Source organism: Drosophila melanogaster, chromosome 3R (genome assembly GCF_000001215.4).
Source record: "Drosophila melanogaster chromosome 3R".
NCBI classification, from domain to species: domain Eukaryota; kingdom Metazoa; phylum Arthropoda; class Insecta; order Diptera; family Drosophilidae; genus Drosophila; species Drosophila melanogaster.
Window position 1 is genome coordinate 7663861 of NT_033777.3, and position 26433 is coordinate 7690293.

General features: G+C 42.5%; 1 protein-coding gene across 2 annotated transcripts in view; it reads left to right on the forward strand.

The window, feature by feature from the left end:
* Nlg1 (Neuroligin 1) overlaps nucleotides 1–26433 on the forward strand; it is a 36628-nt gene that overhangs the window by 5614 nt on the left and 4581 nt on the right. For both annotated transcript variants that reach the window (NM_169191.4, NM_001260037.2), the window contains exons 3-9: nucleotides 2919–3116; nucleotides 3336–3488; nucleotides 3550–3738; nucleotides 3804–3975; nucleotides 9092–9223; nucleotides 11435–11602; nucleotides 22574–22763. In NM_169191.4, the coding sequence (NP_731172.2) occupies nucleotides 2919–3116; nucleotides 3336–3488; nucleotides 3550–3738; nucleotides 3804–3975; nucleotides 9092–9223; nucleotides 11435–11602; nucleotides 22574–22763 (1202 nt within the window). The remainder of the gene's footprint in view (nucleotides 1–2918; nucleotides 3117–3335; nucleotides 3489–3549; nucleotides 3739–3803; nucleotides 3976–9091; nucleotides 9224–11434; nucleotides 11603–22573; nucleotides 22764–26433) is intronic.

A 26433-nucleotide genomic window follows, 5' to 3' on the forward strand; every position in this document is an offset into this window, starting at 1 on the left:
AAATAGGAGCAGGAGCAGGGGTGTCTTCGGAAGGACCGACCACTCCTCGAACAACCGACATGTGCCGCCGCACTTCCCCTGCCGACCATGCCAGAACATCCTGTTGGTCCTGGGGACGCTGCTGGGGCACTTAGAATTTAGCCAGCAATTTAAGCAATTATCGTTGAAGCTGGCCCGGCATTAGGCTTTCAGGACTTGACATGTGCCCTCTCTAACAGCGATCTGGCAGGATGTTGGTTCCGAAAGCACGTCCCTGTGTGTGTGTGTGTGCTTCCTGTCTCGAATGGCTATTATTATTGCAGCTTGTTTTTACAAGGATTGCAATGTAAATCCCAGGCGTCCCCGCCCCTTCGCCCTTTTATTTTGCCATCTGCTGTGCGATTATGTTTCGGACTTTGTACATGAATATTTTGCTTGTTTAATTAAGAGTGAAAATTGCTGGTATTATATCTATTTAAAGTTTGTTTATCAAAATATGAGCTACGTTGCCCGTGCCAATTTGTCTGTGAGATTTGAAGCCGCCAAGCTGCCAACACTTCAGCCAACTTCGGGCCTGCATCCTGCTGTTCTGGGCACAAACAAGCCGCAGCTTCAATTGTTGCCACCACAACTAGGTCCCTTCCACTTGGTCATCCGGTTTCATTGGCTATGCACCAAGAATATAATTTATTTTCCATATAATTTTACAAGCTACTACTCATATCTAATTAGTGTACCCAAACTAAGAAATACCGTCATTTATTTGAATAGGAAACTAAAACTCTAAAACTGGTAGATTAGTCAAAACAAGTTGAGGTGTCCAAAAAATGTTTTCAGTGTAGGCGGCATAACACGCCTTGGTCCTCCGAATTGCATTACGTGAAGACAATAAATTAACACGCCCCAGAGGCTGTCGCAAGTGTTGGCCGCGATTTGCGTGTCAGATGTGCTGCTTATGTTGTAGTTTCTAGTTGCAGTTTCCAGAGGCAGTTTTCAGCATTCAGTTTGCACTTCGCCGTTTGTCGCGCTGAGTTTATTGAGCACTTCAGCGCCGCGCACTCAATCCGAGCGGACAGCAGCGCCACTCAGCAGCAACATATTGCATCACCGCAGCAACAACAACAGCAGCAGCAGCAACAACAACAGGAGCCGGAGACGGATGGGGCGAGGAGATATTTGCCAGGGGAAGTTGTTGTGAGTGTGGCATTGCAAACAGGCTGTCGCTGATACAACTTGCCTTGAAATTCGCCCCGCAAATATAAGCCAATGCAAATATGCTCACGCTGCGTATGCGTAATGTGTAGAGATCCTGTCAAAGCGGAGGACATTCAAACCCGTATGCAAACAGAGTCCTGTGCGTTTGTGTGATAGATTTTGTTTGTGCGCGACAACCAAACAAATACACATCGTTTTCGATTCAGCTCTGCGTTTTCCATTTCGGCCACATCTTTCTGGAGCCTTTTCCTTTGCCTGTTGCCAAATTTATTAATAACAAAATGCAAATATTGCTCACATCCGCATATTGAATCCTCGTTCGGCGTTTGCTCTTTTCTTTGCATTTTTATGGGCTCAATAACTCGACAAAATGAAATTTGTTCGCTGCGAATGTCAAAGTGTAAATGTTTCTTTTTTTTTAGTTGCTGTCGAGCTAGTAGCGAAATTGGGATTTGAACCCGCTTTGGGGTATATAAATCCTGAAACTGAAACGTTCTTCCATAACAAAGTTGTAATATTAATTTATCATGATTGGGATAATTTGCTGTTTCGAAATTCTTTTTTTGATATCCGATAATAACTCTTATTATTCATTTTCCTAATGAAAGAAAGTGTGTTGCCATCATTTGTTGCGAATTGTACCCTTAGAGTTTTACGGCAGTAAAAACTTTTAGTAGGATAATTGTAAACAATTTTTTTACACGTATGTGTATTATGTCCGACCTAAAGCAATTGTGGCAACCATCAGCTATGCTAATATCATTATTGAATTGGTTCGAACTTCTAATAATATTTTCATTCCTGGCTGTGCGTGTGATTGAAGCCACTTAATTTGCGTAAGCCACGTCATTTGCATATCGATCGCTCCTAAATAGCCGCAAAACAATCTGAAGCCGTAACAATGCGGTGTCAAAATGTGTAAGCGATTTGCCAATTCTCCACCGAGATGGATTGCCCTCATCTGCTCCGGTTTGTCCCTCAGCATCACCCCCCTAAGCCGCAGAAATTTGGATTTGGATTCGGAAGCAGAGACCGGAGACCAGAATCCGAACTAACTTGACCAAATCGTGGTTGTCCACTCACCGACGATTCTCCGCATCTGCGAGCACGGTTTGACGTTAACTGCAACACCAAAGCGTAACCGCAGTCAACTTGGCCACGAATCGGATCCGGACAGGACCAAATACGGAGCACCGAGTGTCCTTTGGTCTCCGATGGCACTTGTGTGCAGGATGGGCGAGCTCTATGGTGTGGAGGCAGTGTCTGTGTTTGCTTGTTTATGGCGTTTTCAAGTGCCTGTTGACCGTGTTACATAAATACGGAATTGACTTTTTGGCCACAGCGCTTCGCCAGCAATCGAATGACAGCGAAACAGAGAGGAGAAAAAGCGAAATGTGTTTGGCCACAATGGGTTAGGATGTCATTCGGTATGCCCTCTTTGTCAGTTCCCTGCTGGGGGATATTGAATTCTTAAAGATTTGTGTAACGTTCGATAGAGATGTTCGTAAAAACGTCGTGAAAAGCTTTTACATTTCCTGAAAACTGTTGCTGAGTAATGAAAATACTCTCTAAAATCAAATATGAAAAGAATTAATATCTTTGTCTATTTTCTTTGCAAGAAAAGAATATAAGTCTTAAAGTCTTGCAAAACTTTCGAACGTAGTCTATGATCTAGTAATAGAAAAACTGGGTAATATGTTTCTTATTATTGTCTATGGTTCTAGGTGCTCCACTACCATGGCAGGGCTTGAAGATAGCGCGACATCTTCCGCCCGTGTGTCCGCAGAAATTGCCAGATCTTTCGCCCCACGGCAGTGAAAATATGTCCCGGGCTCGTCATAAACACCTGAGTCGACTGCTCCCTTATCTGCGGACGGAGAGCGAGGACTGTTTGTATCTCAATCTGTATGTGCCACATGAAGGTAGGTCGGCCCCATATATCAGAGATCTGAAAATTTGATAGAGTCGGAGCTTGTTACCGATAAAATGCAATTAATGTGCTGTCACACATTGTGCGTATTAATCTCTGCTCATTAACGGGTATCTGACAGTCGAATATAATCAATAATCTTAATTTATATTAAAAGCCTTGCCATATGTGACAAATCCAAGCTGAAGTGAATTTTGTATCTAAAATTTAGAGCCTCAAAGCACCCCCAAGCAATACGCTGTGCTGGTCTATCTGCACGGGGAGTCCTTCGAGTGGAACAGTGGCAATCCCTACGATGGCTCCGTCTTGTCCAGCTATGGAGAGGTGATTGTGGTCACCGTCAACTACCGGCTGGGAGTGTTGGGTGAGTCTGTTAAAGAGTTTTCCCCTTAGACTAAATTGATTTAGGGACTACCCGCTTACAGGATTCTTACGGCCGAGCATCGATGCGCATAATATAGCGAATTACGCCCTGCTCGACCAGATTGCGGCGCTACACTGGATCAAGGAAAACATCGAAGCCTTCGGCGGTGACAATTCGCGTGTCACTTTAATGGGGCACAGTACGGGGGCGGCGTGTGTCAATTACCTAATGGTATCGCCGGTGGCCTCAGGTGAGTCGGGTGGATTACGACTGGCATAATTCGATGAGAACATATTGTCCTCCCCTCCACCGCAGGCCTCTTTCACAGGGCCATCCTCATGTCCGGATCCGCGATGTCCGACTGGGCCGCCAGCAATCAGTCCCTGCAATTGACGATGCAAATCGCCCATGCCCTCGAATGTCCACTCAACGAGCACGTGGAGGCAGAGGACGACGATGTCCTGCTCGATTGTTTGCGCCATCGTCGGTGAGTAGTCCTCGACCAATTGAATTATTTAGGCGCGCCAACAACCGCATCAGCGATATGCGGACCATTATAAACAGCCGTAATGCCTGGTAATGCCTTTCAATGGTCTACACGGAAAGAAATGAGGGTGGAGTCATTAGTCAAAATTAAAATAGCTTCAACCAACTTTCTTTCCCAATTGGTATCTTTTGAAACGACGAACAATGCCCTTTGCATATGATACACTTGTGGTTTGACAGTTCATTTTGTTTTAAAATTTAAAGAGCGTCACTTATTTTCGCACAGTGCTTTCTGTGGCGATGCGAGCGCGTCTACTTCATTTGCACTGGCATCTTCATTTGAATAGTGTTTTGTGTCCTTTGATTCAATTCGTCAGGCCAGCGGTATTTGGCGGCTTTGTGACCTGCCTAATGATTCGTTAAATTTACGAGCTTCCAGCACCACGGTGTCAATAAGGCGTAAAGGCCTTTTGGCTCAACATCCTCATCAAACTTCGCTTATAGGACCTTGACTAATCAGGAGTAATGACGATGGCTTAAAATTTGCATGGCGATTTCCAGGGACGAGGGACCGTAGGTCAGCAAAAGCAAAAAGGACGACTACGATGCGGATGGATGGCAGGGATTCAATTTAGTTACATTATAATTGCTCAATTCACATTCAAGTGATTTAATTTACGCTCCTACTTTTGCAGTTTCTTGCAGTTTTATAATTGCGTATTCATTGCACGCATTCCGGCGGCTTATCCTATCAGTATGCCAGTGTCCCTTTCCATTAAAGCATGAGCTCTAAACGCTTAAAAATAAACACGACCTAAGAGCACTTTTTATTTATCAGCATTTAATGCATGTGTGGGGCTTTGTGCTCTTGTGTGGGAGGAAGTTCATTTGTATGCGCAGAGAGCACACAAGAGCGAACTAAAAAACAATTTGCATACGAAATGAAAAAAAGACGCATGTAACTAAATATGTAAAACTAAATCAACAACGGCACAATAATAGTAATTATGTTAATTACGCCAGCACACACTCACCCACAAACTCCCAGCCATTCCGCTCACAAACACTATGTGGCAACAGTCGGTTTTATCCGCGTGTGTGTGCGCCTTTGAAAACTTTCTACTCGCTTTCTTGTCCTTAATACAAATTGGCACAGTAACTTGAAAACCCAAGCCAGAACTTTTGCTGATGTAAATTGTCGATTCTAGTAGTTGGCATACGGCCTTTTTAGGCTCTACTGGGGATACAAACTTGAAACAGGATAATACAAGAAGAGCACAATTTTAAAAGTGCTAATTTAGGGTTAGGCTACAATTATCTAGAGCGTTGGAATATTTAATACTAAAACTAACAAATTTTTTTATTCAATATGGATTAAACATAACATATTTTTAAAGTGATTTGAGTTTTCAGGAGTATTCAAACCTTATTTTGTTGACCTAAACATCTTTAATTAACACAATTTCGAGTGCGTTTAGAAAGTAGGAATACCTCGCTACTGAAGGGTTCATTTCGAAATGTTTTAATGAATGAGCTAAGCTTCGGTTTGAGCCTGGGAATTGCAGCCTCGTGTGGCAGCTTACTTAAATTACGGCAGAAGGAGCGAGTGAATGAGTGAGTGAGTAGAGGTTTAGTAGCATGTGTGCCAGCCAGAGCGAGTGTTAAATGAATGCAATGAATTATGCATGAATTACTGAGCAAATGTGCTCATCGCTTTTACTGCAAAGGCACACAACTCACACACACACACACACCCACTGAAACACAAACAGGTAACAACTACTAGTGCAAACAAACGGAGAGTCACAGTCGCATTTGTTTAACCCACTCTCACAAACAGGCATAAGTCTTTGTCTTTGGGTCTTAGGCTTCCTAAATATTTAATAGAACCTCTGCCCGAATCCTGCCCATTGATTTGAATGTGTGCTTTTCCAACTTGTTAATTTATTCAAATTATTTACCTATTGCCCCAGCCTAATGTGTTTGCCTGCCTGTGATCTCTATTTACTCTTGGCCGAGCTTAACTAAACTATTGCCTGAAATGCATATTTGAATGCCATAAATTCTGATTGGCCACTTGGCGGAAGAAAAGAGCAATTCGTTCCATTAGATTACACTCCATGCAATAACTTTGTGAAACGAACTATTGTTTGTTGATTTTGGAACAATAAATGCCACTTGCTCCTAGGAAAATCGTAATGAGAAAGCTGATGTTTTTGAATAAGATATGTAGTTTAAATAATCGATGTACAAATGCATAGCCTATGCAATTAAATATTTTTCATGTATTTTACTTCATTATTATTTCACCTTATAAATGCAACAACTCAACCATATCACGAATACGCGATGCGGGCCACAAAGTACAAGTTGAGCGCTGTTAATAGACAAAATAAAAGGCAAGGCATATTAAAAATTCATTAAATGAAAAGCGAGCAGAATCTAGAACTATAGCCGTAGTAGAGACAAGGCTCAACTGGGGCATAATAAATGTTCGGTTTGCCTGCACAGGACTCGCTGCAAACGAGTGTGTGTGTGTCTTTCCAGTTGCTACATGCAGCCTTAAGGACATCATCAATCTTCGTTCCTGCCACCAGCACACTGACAAATTGTGCATTTCGTTTCTAGCAAGCAGTATCCAGTTTCCAGCATCTATATTTGTGCCACCGCACACAAAATATATAGAGAGAAATCGCACATATTGTGTGTCTAACGAGTTAATCGCAGTTGCAGCTCAACTTGTGACAGTTTTGCACCAGCCGAGCTAATAAGGGGCAACAACTGGGCGGAGATAAACTCTTACCCATATGAAAATCATAAATCACACTGTTCCATGGCGAACAACTTCGCAGCAGCGACAACTTCGACGATGAAGTGGTCTTTCGAAGACCCCGTATCTAGGGGCACAACTCGCATTCCCGGGCTGCCAAAATTGTTTTAGCTTCCACAAATTGTCAAAGTCAGAGGAAAACACAAGCTCACGTAGCTGTGGCCGTGCGGTGCAGACTTTAGCCCTAAACTTGGCCAAGTGCCGATAGTCAGGTCCAGGGATGACCACATAAGCCGGGAACATGTGCTGTGGAACTTTGCCTGCACTAGAAAAACAAAAAATCGTCCTTATATAAAACGAAATAAATCCTAAAGCACTTATAAAACACTAACTAACTTGATTCTCAAGTACAGATTTTTTGCTGATTCTGAGAAGTGAGATATAACCTTTATAAATCATAATAGGAAATTAAATTAACGCAAATTAAATGTAATTTAATAGTAAGCACACATTATATCATTAGATTATGTGTTTACATTTTTTGAATTATAAACAAATTTTTACAACATTTTTTTTATAAAAATCAATTGTAAGCTTAATTTTTTTAAAAGTGTCTCCTCGTTTAACTTCTTTAAAGAGCGGGGAAGCTTTATTTGGTCTCGAAAGTGTTTGATGGCATTGCATCGATTGCTGCAGTCAGCTCTTGGCTTAAATGGATTACGATAATGTCCCTCTTCAATGGGATTCGAAGGTGTTGAGTGAATTAACACACACATCCACCGACAGATGGCAATTTTCGGTATTTTTTCAGGCTTAGCATGTGAATGGGTGCCAGGCATCCTTGGCATCGCATCCAATTGAATTTTCCCCCGAGATCTGCTTTCACTTGGGTCTTATTCAAGCGTAGAGGACGGAATGATTAAGAGAGCCTGGGGTTTTAATTCAGCCGCATTCCCAGAATCATTGGCGAAAGGCGGACCAAATATTACGACTGTGCAAACGGGGTACAGTCACTTGGTTCGGTCCAAGGTTATTCCGAGTTGAACTGAGCTGAGCATGCAGATTGTTCATTTGAATTTCTACTCCGAGCATTTCCACCTCAGCTGGCTGGTTCAGTTCTGGTCTGCATTTTCCAGATAACAATTGTACAACTCCGGCGGCCAAAATATTCGAAAATTCTCTTCTTCTCCCCCGATTGTTGTGGCTATATTTTTTGTCGATGTTGTCGGTCCTTTTCTTAATTTCTGCCAATTTCTGTGCCATCGACACTTCAGCTGGAGCTCTGGCATGTGGATTTTTATGCAAACTATGCCAGAAATTGCACCCAACTGAACCATTTTGCCACTGCAATTTTGTATCAATACGTGGGTGCGGTGGGTTGGCCCAAACGAAGGCCAAACGAGCCAACAAGCGGGTAAAAAGAGCAAAAAGCGTAAATATTGCAACGAACGGAAATGCTTTGCAGCACGAGCAACTTCAGACCAGAAATCGCAGGAGCATTCGGATTGTGAGCTGATTGTATTTCATATCCACGTGGCGTTTTTAGGTCGGAAAAAGGTTGGGTTCCCTGTATTTGTATTGGCAATACCCACACATAAATACGAGTGTAAATCCGTACTAGTATCTGCGTGGGAATTGGTTTGCATTGCGGCTCTATTATGGCTTTGAATGGGTAAAAATACTTTTGGAAAAAACGCCATAACTACAGGAAGTAACACAAGTGCCAGTGCCACACGTTGATGGAAGGCATTTGGTTACTTGAAAAGAAAATTTGAATGTGTGAAATGGGAAACCTCAGAGCTCCAAACGTTTTTATTGCCTAGGGTTTAGGAGTTATAATTTTAGACACGTAATTTAAAAAGACATTTTCGTTCAGAAATTGCAAATTATTCCAAGCGAAAGCAGCCCTTAAATTCTTGTTGTGTGTTCTCGCACATGATTCTGTTTGGTTGTAGGAATTGATGTTTAGGAATAAAAAACTAAATGGATTTTATCAGAAATGTAGTATAACATTGGCATTGAAATCCTGTCCATACTTATATTTTTTAGAGCTCCACGCGGAACGCTCTTAATCTTCTGAGTAGTAATTTGGCAACGCCCTTAAGGCCATATGTGTATCTTGTAGGTCATCTCGTTTGGCTTTATGGGGCCACGTGTGTGCGGTACGTGCAAGTGACCGTCCAGCAACAAATCACACATAAAATTTATTAGAAATTTCAAATCAAAGTGAAAAGTGACCGCTGTCAGCCAGCGGAGCCGCTTCAGTCCCAGCGGCAGTGCTACATTTATACCCAGCTCGTATGTAAGGCCTTTTAACGCATTTTTTGGCATTCTTGTTTCTTTACAGCTACCAGGATATCTTGCACATACCAACGGCGCTCACACAATTTTCAACATCATTGGGTCCAATTGTCGATGGACATGTAATACCAAATCAACCGTACAAGGTCATGGGGCATTATACGGAGCACTTCAGCCGGTTTGTTAAGCAATTCCCTCCCCTTTCCCATTTGTACCCATTTTATCCATTGCTATTGCTTTTCCCTAACCTGGCCCTAACCATTGCCAATTCCTTTGCGTTTGATATTTACTGGTGCTCCGTGCTTTGGGGAGCTGTCAAACGCTCCCTTTCATCCGCTTTTGGCCAGGGCAGACAGCTCACCGGACTATTTATTGTGCGTTACTTGATTAGGCGTCTGGTATTTCTTTCTTCGGTGCATGTGTTTGCCCTCAGGTGAAGTCAAATCGAGTGTGAAAATCGGGGCCTGAGGTGAACCATTTAACGCGCCGATTTTGCGTTGGCGTTAGCTCAGTTATCATCAAGCAAATTACGTCTCGATGTCAATTCTGGGGTGCCAACCGAAAAAACATTCATTTCAACACCCAATGCACCCTACCTTTGGTCCATTCTAGATGTTTCTCCAGACACTATTTAGGGTCGGGAAATGGGTTTAGCTACGGTCATATCGAAGGTGAAACACTGAAGGCCAATAGTTATAGTGATTCTGCGTGGAGCAAAACGGATTTGATTGGATTACATGAACCTAAAATGGTAGAAGTAATACCGTTTATGGTACTAGATTTACTCGTCACAAGAATATTCAAAAAGGATCTTGTTTTATATAGCTATCAGATAACTTGGTGTTGTCTTTAAAAGTACTTTTCGCCGTGCGTCAAAATCAAATTAAATTAGCCTAATACAAATAATGGCCTGGGTCGCATCAAAGAGCGGCTTTGAGGGATTGTGTACCGGCGGGCCCCTTGAAATTACACCCGTCCATCAATCAATTGGGCAACAAGTAATAACTCAACTCCGCGCAGGACTCCGCACTCCGTACGTATTCCTCGGCCAGGAGTCTCCCCTCGGATCTCTCACATTTCCCCGAAGGACATTAGGGCACGTGCTGCTCAGCCATTCAGTCAACCTAACACGGTATAATCTAATAAAATGCGTGATTAATTTGATTTTAATTGTTATCCTTTTGCAAGTCAAACGTGTTTGACACGCAGTGCCGAGAAAAATAGAATAATAGCTGCCAGGAAGAGCCATTAATTACTGCAAACAGACAGGGTTCCGGGCGCAGAGGGGTAGGTCACGGTTCAGTTGAGAAACTGAGGTGGAAGCACGTTTCACTCGACCGGAGATGGCGTCCGGAGCGGTAACCCCCAGGTTGGGCTTTTAATCACCTTAATCAGCGATGACCAAGGATTAAAGCCTTCCCAAATGAGTGAGGTGCCCGGAGGAGTGCAGGAAAAGTGGTCCTTGAGCACGCTCAAGTGTCCAGTTGCCATTCCATTGGCAGCTCCATTCAATTTAGCAAGTTCTGCAGCAGCTTTGCATTTACTTTTATCGGCGCAAACTTTCCGGCCCAACTTGAGTGGAACTTTTAATGCCATGTCCACGGCGCAACAGGAAGACAATGCCCGGTTGGTCGCTCGAGGGGCTCCCCAGGGTGGAGGCCTGTACGGGATCTGGACTGGAGCTGGGAAAAGAGCACTTTCCATAGACGAGCACCAGTCGCACCATTTATCAGGCGGCGTAACAAGTTACGCCACAGGAACGAGGGCTCGTTTTATTTTAGTGCTTTTCACTGCGTTTTATGGGATTTCATTGGACTGCTGCACTGAGAGATGCAATGGGTTGTAAGCTTATGTATTATGTATTAAGTAAATAGAAAATAGAAATAAATAGAATAATAGAAATAAATAGAACATTTTTGTTTTAGGCCTGCTTGTTGTGCAAACAGTTTTGCCTTGATGGGCGAAATGAATATAATATGATTATCCAAGGAAAAGTTGAGCATAAGTGTTCTAGATTTTGTAATATATTATAAATTTTGAACTTAACTTAACGTTCTTGAAAATATCCTTAATGTAGTGCTGTGTACTTTCCACACATCGCATAAGTGAGAAAGTTTGCACTCCTGTTCTTAGCACTGGCATATATTACTCCCCAAAAGTTTGCCTTCTTAACGTCACCTTTTAATTTGGTAAATCGGCTTATATTAATTCCCACTAACACCTGTATTAACACCTTGAGTGGCGAAAATATCACTTACTATTTTACAGTGCACAAAAGTAGCCTTCGTCCACCAGCGGCAAACACAAGCTGTGCATGTTGACTGCTCCTCCACAACGCCCCCAGCGCAACTGGCCTCTCTCTCACACCGTCTCTCGCTGTCTCTTTCAGTTATGATTTATTATTCGGCATCACGGAGTCAGAATCCTATCACACACTGGCCGCATTAGCACTCGAGGAAGGATTACGTGAAAATGAACGCGATAATTTATTGCGCTTCTATATGCAGAGCCGCTTCGATATACGCCCCGATTTGGCATTGGCTGCCACGCTGAAGAAGTAAGTGAAATTTATGCTCCATTTTATGATGCTGGGCAATGCAAATCCGGTCAGCCCGTGGCCTGAAGCCGTGTAACTTACTCTGCATTTAACATAGTTGCCGGATTGCGAGCGATCCGATTGACTGGTTTGCATGTGTGTAAGTACACGGCCCTATCGTTCATCTCAATTAGAATTGTTTATGTGGGGCAATTTGTTTGCTAAGTGCCGCGGATTAGCGACGCCCGCCTGAAATGTCGGTTAGGCAATTTACTTCGGCATTGACGTCATCGGCAGGCGAAACGGCTTTAAGGTTTAATTTAAATTGAAATTTATTCCGTGCGGAAATGTGTTTGAAAATAGTCGGGTTTTGGGTCTCGGTCTTTTGCGAGCGGGCTCCTTGGAAGTGCCACCATAAATTATAATAAACGACTATCCAAAGTGATCCGCAGGAGAGCACTATTATGTCATCAGCTGGCTACTTATTACTTTGAGCTGGTGACGTTCCCGCGGGTCGACATTACTCCGTTCATTTGGGGAAAACAATGCCACTGACTATCTCATTTTCTCAGAAGTTTTTCCGCCTCTTCCTTCTGCTGGTCTCGCTTCTTCTCTTTGCGCTGGGAAAGTTTTGTGTGCAATAAATAAATTGCACAATGCACAGCAGTGACCTCCTGGCACAAGGGAAATTCCCACCCACCGACGTCCATTGAATGTCAACGGATCTTGGTCCAAAACGGGGGTCCTGAGCTCCGTTTTCGGTGCCATCCTATAAAGTTATTTGCACAAAAGATGCAATTATTTCTAAAGATGGCCACCAAGGATTATAAGCGGAATGTCCAGACGATGCCGCATGTACACTGAGAATCCATTCGAACCGACAACGAATGTTGTATGTGCTTTTCAGATCCTGAGGGTAAACAAGGAGGTTAGGTTGGGTTGGGTTAGGAATTGTCAAAGGAGCTATTTCTATTGTTTTGGGAATAGAGTTCGTTTTAGGAGCCACCTTGTATCCTGTTAGCATGCTCCTTTTTAATGTACTTTAACGAAGTTTTTTTTTAACAAAACTGAATAAAACATAAAGGTATGGTAACCAAACATTCATGGACTGTTCTTCTTGTTTTCACGTTCCTAGATATTAGTTTTCGTTTAATTGCCATGCAAATATTGAACTTGTTCGTGTGATATCTTCATTCAATTCTACGCAAACAGTTTCTGTATCTGTCCAGAACTAGTTCCGTGCAAACCCGGCTACCAACTTGGAATACCCTTCGAGTGGCGGAAAGTGGTCCAAAAACTATCTAAGCTGCTGGCATTCGCCTGGAGCGGATAACAGCAATAACACCCGCAAACAACAAAAACAGTAACGGCTTGAAAGGCAACAACAGCAGCCATAAGAATAAACAACAAAACAACAAACAAATAAGCAAAAACACAACGACAACTGAGGAAAAAAGAAGGACAAACAAACGATTGAAAGGAAGTTCACACAATCAACAACAGATGCGCTTTTTCACATACGAATAACTGAACATGGAAACTCTCCAGGGGAAATTGTTTTGTATGAGGACGGCGGGGCGGTGGGCGGTCGACGGTAGGCGGTAGGCGGAGGGCGTGGTAGGTGTTCGGTGGGTGGTTGGCTGTGTGTTGTGTGGGCGCGGCAGTGGAAGTGCCAGCCTTTCAGGCTTTGCTTGCACATATTTGGCGCTTTCTCACTGCTCTGTTAACTGCATCCCGGTGGCAATGCTTTGTTGTCCGTCATTGAATTAAATGGCAGTCCAAACAGCACTGGGACCCCAGGACATCGGCCATCGGGCATCGGGCAGTGGAAATCGTACGGAGGCAGTCATTGACGGACAGCCGTGCTTTTGCCTCGTTTTATTTCCCTTCGACTCGTGACTTTTTTCAACCCTGGGTGTCTCTGAAGTTGAAGGATGCCCATCCTGCCACATACCGGGCCTTTCAGCCCGCACTCGTCTGTTGATCAAATGTTCAACACGACACCTTTGACAATCAATGCGCCGCCCGCAGGTCCTTTATGCCCTGGTTCTACTTCAATTAAGTTAGTTAAAGGGCGTATACTTCCAAGAATTGTAGATTACATATCTTAATATTGGGTCATTATTTACAATAAATATTTGACAATAACAATGCTTAATTAAACGGCAAGTTTTAGAGGCATAGGTAGTCTGATACTTACAAGTCAAGAGCAATAAAATCAACCCAAAAGAAGGTATTACAACTCAACCTTACTTAAGGTTAATTAATAGTATAAAAAATTGTTTATTTTTATATAATTATTAATTTACAAAAAAAAACTACAAAAAAGCAATATCTATCATCTATTAAATAATTTCAAAAGATTTAAGAAATAATTACTACGAATTATAGAAACCAAAATATTTATTTCCAAATTTCCTAACTTACTGTACGCTAACAAGCCAAAAATAAATCGAATTCTAGGTTAAGCTAATTATAAAATTATAATCATTGATGGTAATGGTTTAAAAGCTCGAGCAAGCCCCTTTCCGGGAATCGGACCCACTGTTCAATATAATTTAATAATACATTTATAAAGAAAATAACTAGCTAGCGGTATTGAAGGATGTAACCCCTAAGAGGATGGCGGGTCTTCTTTTAATTTACTTCTTTGAGCGTATCTAACTAGGGTTCTTAATCCGATATTGCCCTGACAGGGAATATGAGTAATAATATTCTGGCTCATACATATTTATGACTATGCCGGCAATCTTTGGAGCTTATTGCATTTCACTTTGCCGTTGCCCGCTTATGAATTCCATAATGCTCCTTTGAGGCGCCTTAAAGCGCACACCATTGCTTCCGCCGCGTGCGTTGATTTCATTTCTGACCAACTCAAAGCGGCTCAAAGTGGCGCTGCAAGGACCCTCGAATGCACTTTTTCTACGAGCATATCCTCTTCAGCTGGGCCATTTTATCTGCTGCAGTGTCGCAAGTTTTAGCCAGCACGGAAAACTTTTAGGCATTGCGCCATTTTGAACAGTTTTTGGTTTATGGCCGGCTCGCCAGAGGCCCCTAGGTTTTCAGGGGATCGGAGACCTGCTATCCAACCCCTTTTAGCATGCCCTAGGCGTGTTTCCATGGCTGCGTTTAATGGCTGGTCAGATACAGTTACATATCCTACAGCGTGGGAGGGAAATACACCACACCCCATACACCTGTGGCCCCGAAAAATTAGCTACTCCAGCGTCAAACAACAACAGAACGGACCAGACAATGGCCAAAGAACTAGGAGACCCTGGAGCAAAGGTTCAGTGAAAGAAAATATACCTATTCTTCGGCTGTCTTCATTTAATAGTAGCTATCATTTAAGTCCTGAGAAGTACTTTGTTTTTAGGACCTACTGATTAGTTTTCGTGAATATATTGATCTTTATACGTATATGCAAATTAATATGCAAACAAATGAAAATATGAATACATTAATCGCACTTTCTATTGTCATAATGGCTCACAACCCGGACCTGTGTATATTAGATGATATTTCTTGCAGTGTAGACTTAGTGCTGCATGTTAATGAGTTGGTCGGCAATTGCCAGAAATTGTTTCTGGGGCCGTTGCCCAAATAGCTTTGTCTGCTCCTCAGGTGAGGCTCCAGGTGGGTGTCGTGCACGTGTGGGCCTAATTGCAGGTGTGTTTGATTTACACTAGCCATGAAATTTGCTATTTTGGTATTACCGTAACATTCCTCTTGTTCTTTTAAACGCTAAGCTGACACACATTCGCTCAGCCGGCTCAGATTTATGGGCCCATCGAAAATGTCTGGCAGTTTCTGCTTGTTTTTTGGCCAAGAGGGGAAACTGTCCGAGTGAAAAGGCAATTATTTAGTGCTGTATCCGTATCTTGTACTTGAGGGCACAGCCGACTTCCGGATGCGATTTAGTTCTAGGGATTTTCACTTGCACTATTCACAGTGAGAAGGAAATAGGGCAAGGATTTTTAAGCTTGCAAAAGTGTTCTTTTCATCTCAAGATGGCTCTTAAGCTGCTACTGAAAGTTGCAGGTGTAATTCCCCAAGGAGTTCAGTTGTGTTGGTATGCAATCAAGTTCAATTCATAGGAGTTTAATTTGTTTGCGTGTTGTGAGATGGGAAATCGAATCAAACACGTCTGCTGTGTGATTGAATTAAATTTTCATTGTACAGAAGAAGTTCTCGTTGCCTCACTTTTCTCGAATTTCATTGTTGCCCCATCACCAGTTTATTCCTCGTCGTCTTCCCGGTTTGTAAACTGTTGCTTAGTCGCTTAATCCCTGGCTTATCTGGCCGCGACACAATTGACCCAACTCAAAGTGTCGCTGACAGCTTTATATTGTCGTTTTAATTTCAGCCATTTATAAACCGCAACCTCGAGCGGGCTCCTTAATTACCCGGCTGGCCGCAAAGTTGTTTACTCCGCAACGAAAACGCTCCAGACACGCGTCCTACAGATAACAAGGCCCGTGGGAGCGGGCAAACAATGCCGGGGGCCGCCAGCAGACGCTTAATAGCATAAACTTATTTATTATAGTATTATTTACGAAAATATGCAAGGCAGCGCTGGGGTCGGCTCGCTGATCCTTGGCGACAGGCGGCGCATTTACCGAAGTTCAGCTCCTGAATTTATTAGCCGCGGACTGTGGCACAGGAAGTCGCATACATTGTGGCCAGTGATGCCAGTTGTGCACACAATTGCTATGGCGAAGTCAAAGCAGATACCATATCTTATATAAAAAGTATTATTTTTTATAAAAAATGTTTTATTTCGCTATCGCCATATCTTGAAAAAGGAGCTTTATTATTTTATTACTGTCGACTGACTGATCCTAAAGCATATTATAGTAATATAGGCTATAAATGCATTTAATATGCCTCAATCCTTATAAGCTGACTTTCCAGCTTCAATTTGAAAACGCTTAGGGCGAGGACAATGGAGTGGGCGTGACCTGTGGGTGGGCGATGCAAAAGCCATAAACTTTTAAATGGCATTGTCTGCTGTTGCCCCGTACGCCTTTCGCTTTAATATCCCGGCTAAATATGCATTTGGTTTCCAGCTGCTCTTGTTCCAACATAGACATGTCCATATATCCCTATGCAGCAGCATCTTGAACCAGTTGCTCCCGTTTTATTTGCCAAACTTCCCTCGTAAATTACACGTTGCTGCAACTAGTGCAGATGCATGCTTCCCTGCCTCCGCTTTTTTCGACGGCTCGGAACGTGTTGTTTACACGCTGAAACATCATAAATTACATGCGTGCTTTTTGCCACTCCTCTTGTGTGTTCGCGGGCTCAAACTCAATCCGGCTCAGCGATTGTTTTCGGCCATCCTGTGATGGCACACATGCACTCGTCCTCGGACGAGCGGTCCGACCCTGCGCTGACCACGCCCCTTTCGGGGCGATCTTCCGCTGACATGCATTTTGAAGAACTTTCGATTATGCAACCGGACGGAGAACAGCTCACAAACCCAAGCAATTATTTACTTTGCATATTTCAGTGTTTTTCTTTGCTGAGAAAATATGGCAATTGCGAGAATTTTGAGTGTAAATTCCATTCATGGAGTGCGAATGCCTTTTCAGTAATTTTATAAGCTTTCAGGTAGTTCAAATGGGAGGTTTGCTTTAAACTAAATGTGCTTAAAGAGCATGTAAATGGGAAATATGTTATGTGTTATACTATTACCTTGACATGCAGACTGAAATATTCATGCAGGATATAACTGCAATCAAGCGTGTTTAAAAGTAGAGTTCTTAAATAACTTGAATGTGAAACTAAATTATTGATATGCAATTTTGAAATTCGCAGTACAAAGCCTTTCTCTTGAATAAAATACTGTTACCATAATATGGCCATGAGGGGCTTAACATCATATTTACATATTTTATTCACATTTCTGAGCTTTAGACACCCAGACCACTTACTGCATCCACAACTCAACTTGGCTGCTCAGTGTAGATGTTCAAGTGTAATAAAATGGTGCTTATTGCACAGTGAGCGGCATAAATATTCGCACACACGCGCCCAGAGGCACTCGTTGAGATATTTTCCCGTTCGCCCGCCACTATGAGTGGTCGTATTTCCCCGGCGTGTTGCAGTTATTCATAATCGTTTGTCAGCGCTTGGGGATGTGTGTGTGTGTGTGTGAGCCTGTGTGTATATGCCAAACAGCTATACAGGCACAGAAAGCGGGCACAGTTTGCGTATGCGGCAAAGCAATTTCGGTAAACGCTCTTGGGGCGGATCGGGGGGCGTATACGCAATATATTACATTATATTCCGCACTGACCAGAAATTGTTGTAAGCCCACACGGACGCAATAAATAATTGAAATCTGGCATATTACCGAAGGCTGTGAATTGTTAAATTCAACAATTGCCATGTCGACCAGTGCATTAGTGGCGAATTTGTGTACGAAAAGTTTAATACTTTGGGAAGCATGAAGTGGCTGCAATGCAGAATAAATCGGAAAAATATGCGGAAAATTGAATACAGACTTCAATAAAGGCATCAAGTGTCAGTTCATTAATTTCGACTTTGGACTCCCAAGTATGTTTGTTCAAATACCAATGAAAACACAACAGGAAGAGGCAGTGAGAAGTCATAAATCATAAAAGAAATGAATAATAATAATGTGCGATATATGTAAATATTCCTAAGGGATGTAAATATTTTAAGTATTCGACGTGTACTCTTTCTAGAGCAATAAACATAATGTGCACATACATTTCGATGGTGCCTTTGAATATTTATTGACCTGATCTACTATGTCCTGTGCCTAGGCCAAATATAGTACCCATTGCCACCACACTCCATCGCTCCTTTGGCTTTAAGGACGTAGCAGGAGTTTCGAGCACACATACACATCCTCCACTGCCTTGGCTGTTTAGCCTGGCAGTGGTAGAGAACTTAATGGGCGAACCTCTCCCCCACACCAACTCAACCCCTTTGCACCCACATCCACGTTAAGTGGGGTTCATGAACCCGCACTATTCCCCGCAGAAGTCGGGCATTAACGCCAGTTAGTGGTCCGCATCCGTGTCTATATGTGCACGGCTATATGTATATGAGGCTCGAGTTGTTTCGCTTTGCTTGTTGTGCTCACGGGCATATCGGGTGAAATGGAGGGGGGATTTCTGTTCTGGGTGATTAAATGGATTTGATTTTCCCCTTTTTCTCAGGCCGTGGGCAAACTGTGATTTGAGGAGGTTCTTAAATGAGGTCTGGCCCCACTTAAAGTTAAGCCAACTTTACATGCCAGGGAAAGAATCAAATTTTGGGACAGGGATATCTGCTTCGATATTTGTTCACTCGTCTGAATGCCATTAGGAGCATATTCTCGTTCTCAGCAATTTCCGCTTAATGCAATTTAAAATCAAATTGCATTTTATTCGAAAGACCGGTCGTACTTCATTAGCAAACTCCTCAACAAATTCATTACAGCTATGCAGCTGCCAAAAATCTAGGGCACTAGAAAATTGTGCACCAGGGCACAGACAGCCGGAGACCAGGCTCTCCGACCAAAAGTACGGCAAGCACCTTCGTCTGTCCCATCATCTGCATCTGTCTCTCCGTTTTCGCATTCGCATCCGCATCCGACTTTGCCTCCGACTGTGAGTGTGTGTTTCTGGCGGAGAAGTGTTTGTTTGAGTGCGGAAATATTTAAAGTGTCACATACGCTCTTCGGAAATTAAATGTGAGTGTTGCTTCATGCTCCAGAAACGAGCAGCGGAAGTCAGCAACCTACACTGTGCAACCAAGTTCGGGAGAAAGAGCTCCCTGCGGCAGGCCACAAAAACTGGGGGTGCTAATTTGCCTTGTTCTTTATTCTAATTCATGCCTAGTTTGTCAGTTTTCTACTGCTTGAATATAACTGACGTTAGACACGCTGTTCGTGAGTATGCAAGATACAAACACGTGGAAAATACAAGACGGGAAACTACTCCTAAAGCCTTGGAAGACCTGTGTAATACAGAACACAAAATCTTTAAAATCAACTAAGAGCCATTTTAAATTCCAAAATTCCTGCCTCAACTATTTCACTCACTCGAGCACTTTAGTTAACCAAATACAAATAAAGGAAATCGCACAGTACTGCCAAATTGAATCGCACTTGTGTAAGTTCCCTGAATGGTCATTCCTTGGGCTCCGCTCAAGGTGTAAAAATGGGTGGGGTGGGGTGGACTTGGTTGTACCGGGGCCCAGGTGAGCGTGCCACTGGCACGGGAGCAAAGCAAATGACGCTCACCGCCTTTGTTAACCCCTTTCAGCTGCTATGTGTTGCTGGTTTTGTTTGGTGTGTTTTTCCACTGCATACTTGGGTGTGTTTGTTGTGCATATTTCCGGTGGCCATTTGTTGTGGGCGTTTGTGTGTATGCGAGTGTATGTGTACTGGTGTGTTGTTTCGAGTGCTCTGCGGTTACTTTTGAGTGTTTTCGTGTGTTTGGCCGCTTTTGTCGGTTGTTTTGCGGTGCGTGTATGTTTTACGTACGATTGTCGCCTAAACACACACGTATATGTATATATTTAATTATATGGTCGGTGGCACGAAACTTTCGTATGGCTTTAGTCCCGGAACTGTTCCACTTATTGTTTGTTTGGTGCCCACTTTAATCTTATTTCCTTAGCATGAGCACCACATTTTCGGGTTATTCAATGTTTGTCAAGGGATTTCCCCAATGCGAATTCGTCCAACTTTTAATTAAGCATTTGTGCTGGTCTGGTGGCATTCAAAATTTGTTTGCTCGACTTTTCGTTTGTTTTTGCAAGCATTTCGCGTGATTTCCAAATTATATTTGCAATGACACATTTTTACTGCTTCCTCAATGGACTACTTAAAAGTTTTTTCACCCCCTCAAACGGAATTATCATGGCTGGCATGCATTTTTAACTAAGTCGATGGTTGGTGCGGGTTTTCCGATGAGCTTATAATAACGCCACTGTGGGGAGCATAATGAGATCAAAGTTCTGAGCTGTTGCGGGAACCTCAGCATATGTACCACCCGAAAGTATTGCAAACGGTTTTTAACTTAATAAGCTGAAGAAGACACTTTGAAGCTCACACTTGTTATTTATTGCGCATACGCATCGTGCACCGCCAACTGAACGCTCCAAGCGTTGCTCAACTAGACGGGATTACACAATGGAAGCCGCAAATAAATATAAAACGGAGCAGTTTCGATTCTGATTCCGACTACGAGTCCAATGCAAACATGTGTCTCCGGCGGCGGCTACTGGAGGAGAAGTAAGATATACAGGAGCGGGCAACGTGGTGGAACTACTAATATGAAACAATTTTCTCAAATATACAATAATCGAGCAATCTAATTTATATACTTTAAAAGATCACTTAAAATGTTCAATTATACTCTCAAACTTTTGTGATGAGTATCAAACCTAACAGTGGTTTGGCATATATTTTCGACCTCTGCTGTAGGTATGTCCTTTGAATCCTGCATAAACAGCAGCAAGTAGAGCAAACGAGAGGCGTCTTGCGAGCCACCTTGGGCTATACATTCATGAGTGGCACTGTACACCATGCCGTTTGCCGACTTTGCTTCCTCGAGGCTTATTCACGGGGGGTCGACGTCGACTGTGCTGTCTGAATGGAGGTCAAAGTGCATAACTTAAGTAGCCGACAATAAAATGCATAACGTGGCACAAAAAACACAAACAGACAATCCGGGCAGCAAAGGAAAACTAAGTACAACCCGTACGAAAATGTGGAAAATATGGCTCTATTTATTTGTACATTAGGCCATGCCAAGACGTTGAAAACCCCGGCGTACATATTCCTTGGAGTGAGTGTGAGTCTATGTGTCCTGTGGCATGTTGTACCTGCTTCAACAGCTGCTAGCAAAAGGCCAAGTGTTGTGCTTGACATGAACACAAGGCAGCCACAGAGGGATTTTGTATTTTTCCAAGACCTCGTGTCTTTTCCGCTGCGCCATAATAATTTCATGCTGGGATGGACTTAACCAGAAGCACGCCGATATATTTAATGTGGGAGTGGAGGGCAACACATTTATTAGAGAAAACCCAGTACAGGGAGGCATTTTACTAGAGGTGTTAATAAGCTCGATTTAATTGTTAGCCGGTTTTTTTCTGTAAAATTTATTTTGTTTTTCTAAAATTTAAGGTGAGATATACCTACGTATTAGCAGCCATAAGCAGCACCTTTTATAAGTATTGTTTTATAAATATCATAAAGGCTATTAACAAGTTGGATGACAACAAACTTTTTAAGAAAAAATTAAAGGCACATTTAAAGCATTTCCAAACTGCTGAATTTGTGAAGTGTGAAAAGTTTAACAAAAGTTTTACGAACGAAAAGTTTAATCTTGAATTTTCTTTTCAAACTTTATATCGTCAGTTAAATGTGTATATTATTGTGTGTTTCTTAAGCGCAATGAGACGTAGCAAAAAAGAGATGAAGACACTAAAATCGCCTGTACTCTTAACAAGCTTTGTTATAAAATTGGCGGTTTCAGGTACATTATGTAAAAACCTTTTTTGTTTCAAGGATTTTATTTAATTTCCAATACTCTTTCTAAGTTTAGATTTAGATAACACGTTGAAATGGCCATAGCAATGTGAATCTTTACATTGTTTTGCAGGGCTTTCACTTAATTGTTCCGGGATTAGAGCGAAAATCTTTCACAAAAATCAATTGCAATCAGCGCTAGTTTCTTGGTTGATTCCCGATGTTCGGCATTAGTCGCCATTGTTGTCTATTGTTGACAGAGAATGTCCCACGGGGGTTCTCTTCACAAAAGCCAACCGCGTAATTAAGCTTTACGTACCGAGAGTAAATACACAAAACGGGTACCGCACGCACACCCATAACCACAGCGAGCCACCAAATGTTAACAATGCACATTACGCATACGCCACGTTGCGATGATGTTCTGCGTGCTTTGTGGCCTACACTTACGTTCTGCCCACACTCACTTTTCTGTCTCTCTCTCTCTCTCTCCGCAGATACCAGGACATGTACAACAATCCGATTAAGGCCACTAATTTGGAGCACCGTGACGTGGTTCTGGACATACTGTCTGATGCTCGCGTGGTTGGCCCGCTTCTGCAAACGGGAATGTTCCACGCGGATGTCAATCGGCGCAATTATATGTACGTATTTGGCCATAACAGCGCGACGGGACCGTTTGCCCACGTAAGTATTAGCCCTCCTCAATGACCAAACGGCGATTCCAATTACATACTCTACAGCGCATTTAAATTAAACCCAGCGTGAGTTGGCATCTAATGAGTTTCCATAATGTACTGGATTCTTTTCCTTCCGCTCACCGCACTTTGTCCACCCAATAATGGAACAATAATGCTGAAAAGTTTGCGGCACTGGGCCGTTGAATTCAGTTCATCGTTGACGAGGCTGACGGTGCTTGTTTTGGCTTTTTGGCCAAAACAATTCGCAAGTTTGCAGCTGCCAATGGGAATTGATCGTAATGAAGGCATTGAACCCTCCGTAACAGAAATGGCTAAATAAATGCACATAGAAAAAAAATGGCAATGTACTGCGGATGCCTTCTAATTGGCATTATTTTTTGCACTTGTGGTTAAATATTAACATATAAATTCCAAAGTAGTTTTTGTGTTATTAAAAAAAAATATACTTAGGCCGTCCACTTATGGAATCATTTTTCCGAGTGCAGGCAAAAATAGAAAAAGCGAAAAAATTCCAAAACAAAAACACTGTCGGACAAGTTTGGCTCGTGTCCTTTTGCTAAGCAGACGGCATCCTCTTGACTTCGGGTTCATTTGAGTCCGAGGAGGGATCACTTTCGAGGGGCGGAGGAGGAGAACGGCTATGGTTATGGCTATCTGTGTCCTTGTCCATCCTACTTGGCTTGGTTTTATGGGTTTGTCATGCTTATGGATTTGTTACTGATTGCCTCGCATAGATAGCTTTGTGTTGCTATGAAGCTGTCTTGGCCTCGGACCTCTGCTACTCTACAGTTAAATGGGCCTATTGATTTGTAATTAAGATGATTGGACTGATAGGCAAATGGGGCGCTCTGCGTAAGTAAACATTTTCAGGGAAATCCTTTCATCTTCCTACTGATTTCCCCGCGGTAAGGGTCCTTTGAGCTTCGTCTATGCCTTCGTAGAAAAATTGAGAAAAGCCCGATGGCTAAGAATTCGCCTGAATGCGAATGAATTTGTGCATAAACTGCGCTTCTGCACTCCATCTCGAGCTCAAGCCCCCTCACTTGGACCACGCCCACTCAGCACTCTCAGTCGCCCCGCAGCCGCCACTTTTTGACTATTCGCCTTGGGCCGCGGGCTTATTGTGAAACTTTTTGGCACATGTCTTGCCTGTTTGCCTCAAACTCGGCCTGAAAATGGGCCAAAGAGACTACTTACGTTCTTGGCTTCAAGTGTCCGACCACTCCATTCCATTCCACTGATGCGGAGCTGTGCCTCAAGGCGCTTGTTAAAAATAGCGAAAATTATACCAAGCATAGATAATTCCAGCGAAACGGTTGTGGTGCTTTAATTCCACTGTCTTAATTGATTTAATCCCAAAGACAGCGTCATACAACCAGACAGAGGGTGTCAGCAAAATCCACTGTCTACAGATAGTATTCACATTGATAGTAATCAGCGACTTCTTCTAAAATAAGTTGAAACTAAAAAATAAACAATTACCATTTTCCATATATTTTGAAAATTTATATTTCAACATAAAAGAAATTAAAATTTAACGATTTGATTCGTTGCTCTTAACATAACTGTTCTCGATGTAGTAAGGCCTTTTTTTGCGAACGTGTAACGCCACCAAAATCATAATTGTGCGTTAAGTACATCCTAACTGAATTTAATTCCGACGACAAAACGCAAAATGGCACAGAAATAAACCACATGGGGATTCGACAAAATTGCTGCTCTGGAGATTTTTCTATTCTTCTTTTCTAATTTCCCAAGCTGAGCAATAAACTCAGCGAGCCGAAAACTTTGGCAAAACAAGTTCCAATTTATTTAGGCATAATCGAGGGAAAGCAGATGAAAACGACTTCGGCTCGAGGACAGCTTAATAAGTTTCCCCATATTAAATCCAGCATTTTCCGGGGCCCAGGAACACACAGACCCACGTAGACGAACGTCATTATCATCGCATTCTAAACGCGGTCAGCATCCCAAGAATTTTCCGCAAACCCCACAAATAAAAAACATTTGAAGTATGTCCCGTCTGGTCGCCTTCTTTTTTCTTGGGAAAGTTTTTTTCGCCGACTATTTGGGCATTCCCCCGCTCAACGGGCTTTCTCCTTCTGATAAGAATGCGAAATGGTTGAGGAAGGAAAAGAAATTTATGAAAATAAAATAAATATGACTGAAACTTAAGTTTTTATTTTGGTTCGTGGTTGAAAGTTGCGACCGCAATCCGCAAAAAGGTTCCGAAACTCGAGTGTTTGGCAAATACTGAAAAACGTGGGCGTTGCGCTTAATGCACAGCATACTTTTTGCCAAAAATTCTGTGAGCGAAAATATTTAATTACCAACACGCAGCAATACCAAATTGAAGAGACCTGGCCTTGCCAAGCTCTTGGCGTAATCCAATAAAATTATAAAAAGACGAGGCCAAATTGTGTGCCGAGCAATTCCCAGCCTCCTGGCCAATTCACGCCCCGGCAATTGCCTCAGGTTACTGATCCTAAGTCCCCCGTAAAGCCTATTCGGGCAAATATTTTTGGAAATTTTACACGCAGCGAGTGCCATTAACTCCATTAGGTTTATTACGACAAATGGCGCTAAGTCAAATTGTTGTTTCCGTTGCCGTGGGCACAGGAAGGCGTTTTTAGAGTGGGCACACGGAGGGGCATAAATTACGAAAGTTACGCATTTATTTCAAATTGAATTTCCGCCTCCGCTCCGGTTATTTTTAAAGCGAGAATCGCTGGCCAGCACAAATTTGGTACAGGATGTGCAAATCGAATAAATTCATAAATTATTTTCGGCAAATTTATGAACATTCTTTAATTATGCATTCATACCGGGACCAATACTGAGTTTGCAGAATTTAAACGGAAGTGTTTAATTAAAATTTTTAGATTTTATGCACTATAAGCATTTGCAGTTAAGTGTGTGGCATGACAAATAATATTATTGTTCGCAGGCACTCAATTTGATTGATTTGAAAATATTTCCCCAACATGGCATCAAAATGTTAACCGTAAAATAAACATTCGCCATGCCAGAATGCCGAATCAATTCGAATCGTGGAAAAACCTTAAGGAATAGCTTTGATTTCTTTATAGGACCATTGAACCGTGTACATTCATCACAGAACTCTCAACAAAAAGCTTAGACTAAGCCTTGCAACGGAGCAGCAATATTGAATTTCGTTTGCCCGTTTCATCAAATTCTCACACAATTGCAAAATGAAAATCAAAATCAAAAGCGAAATTCATCATTCATAAATGCCATAAAAGATTTCAGCGGCGCAGAGGACATCGTCCGATGGCCAAAACCGAAAAGAACAGTCAGCAGCTACGGGACAGTGGCATTTTGATGTGCTCAGACAGCAATGCTTTGTGACTTTGTTACATTTTTCATGGCAACAATAAAAACTTGGCTTTATTACCTACTTACATTCAGCGACTCCCTCCGGCGGTCTCGTCCTGTCCCCATTCGCATTCCCGTCCTCGCTGTCGTCCTCGTCCTGTTTTTTGCTCCTGTCTTCGGCTAGCTAAATATTTATGCAGGCCGTCTAAGAAGATTGATGCCGGTTGGTCACAATGGCCAAAAAAAGAGCCGTTAAAATACTGCTGAAAACATTTCACACCGATCTCCTAGTCACCCACCGACTTTCTAACCGCATTACA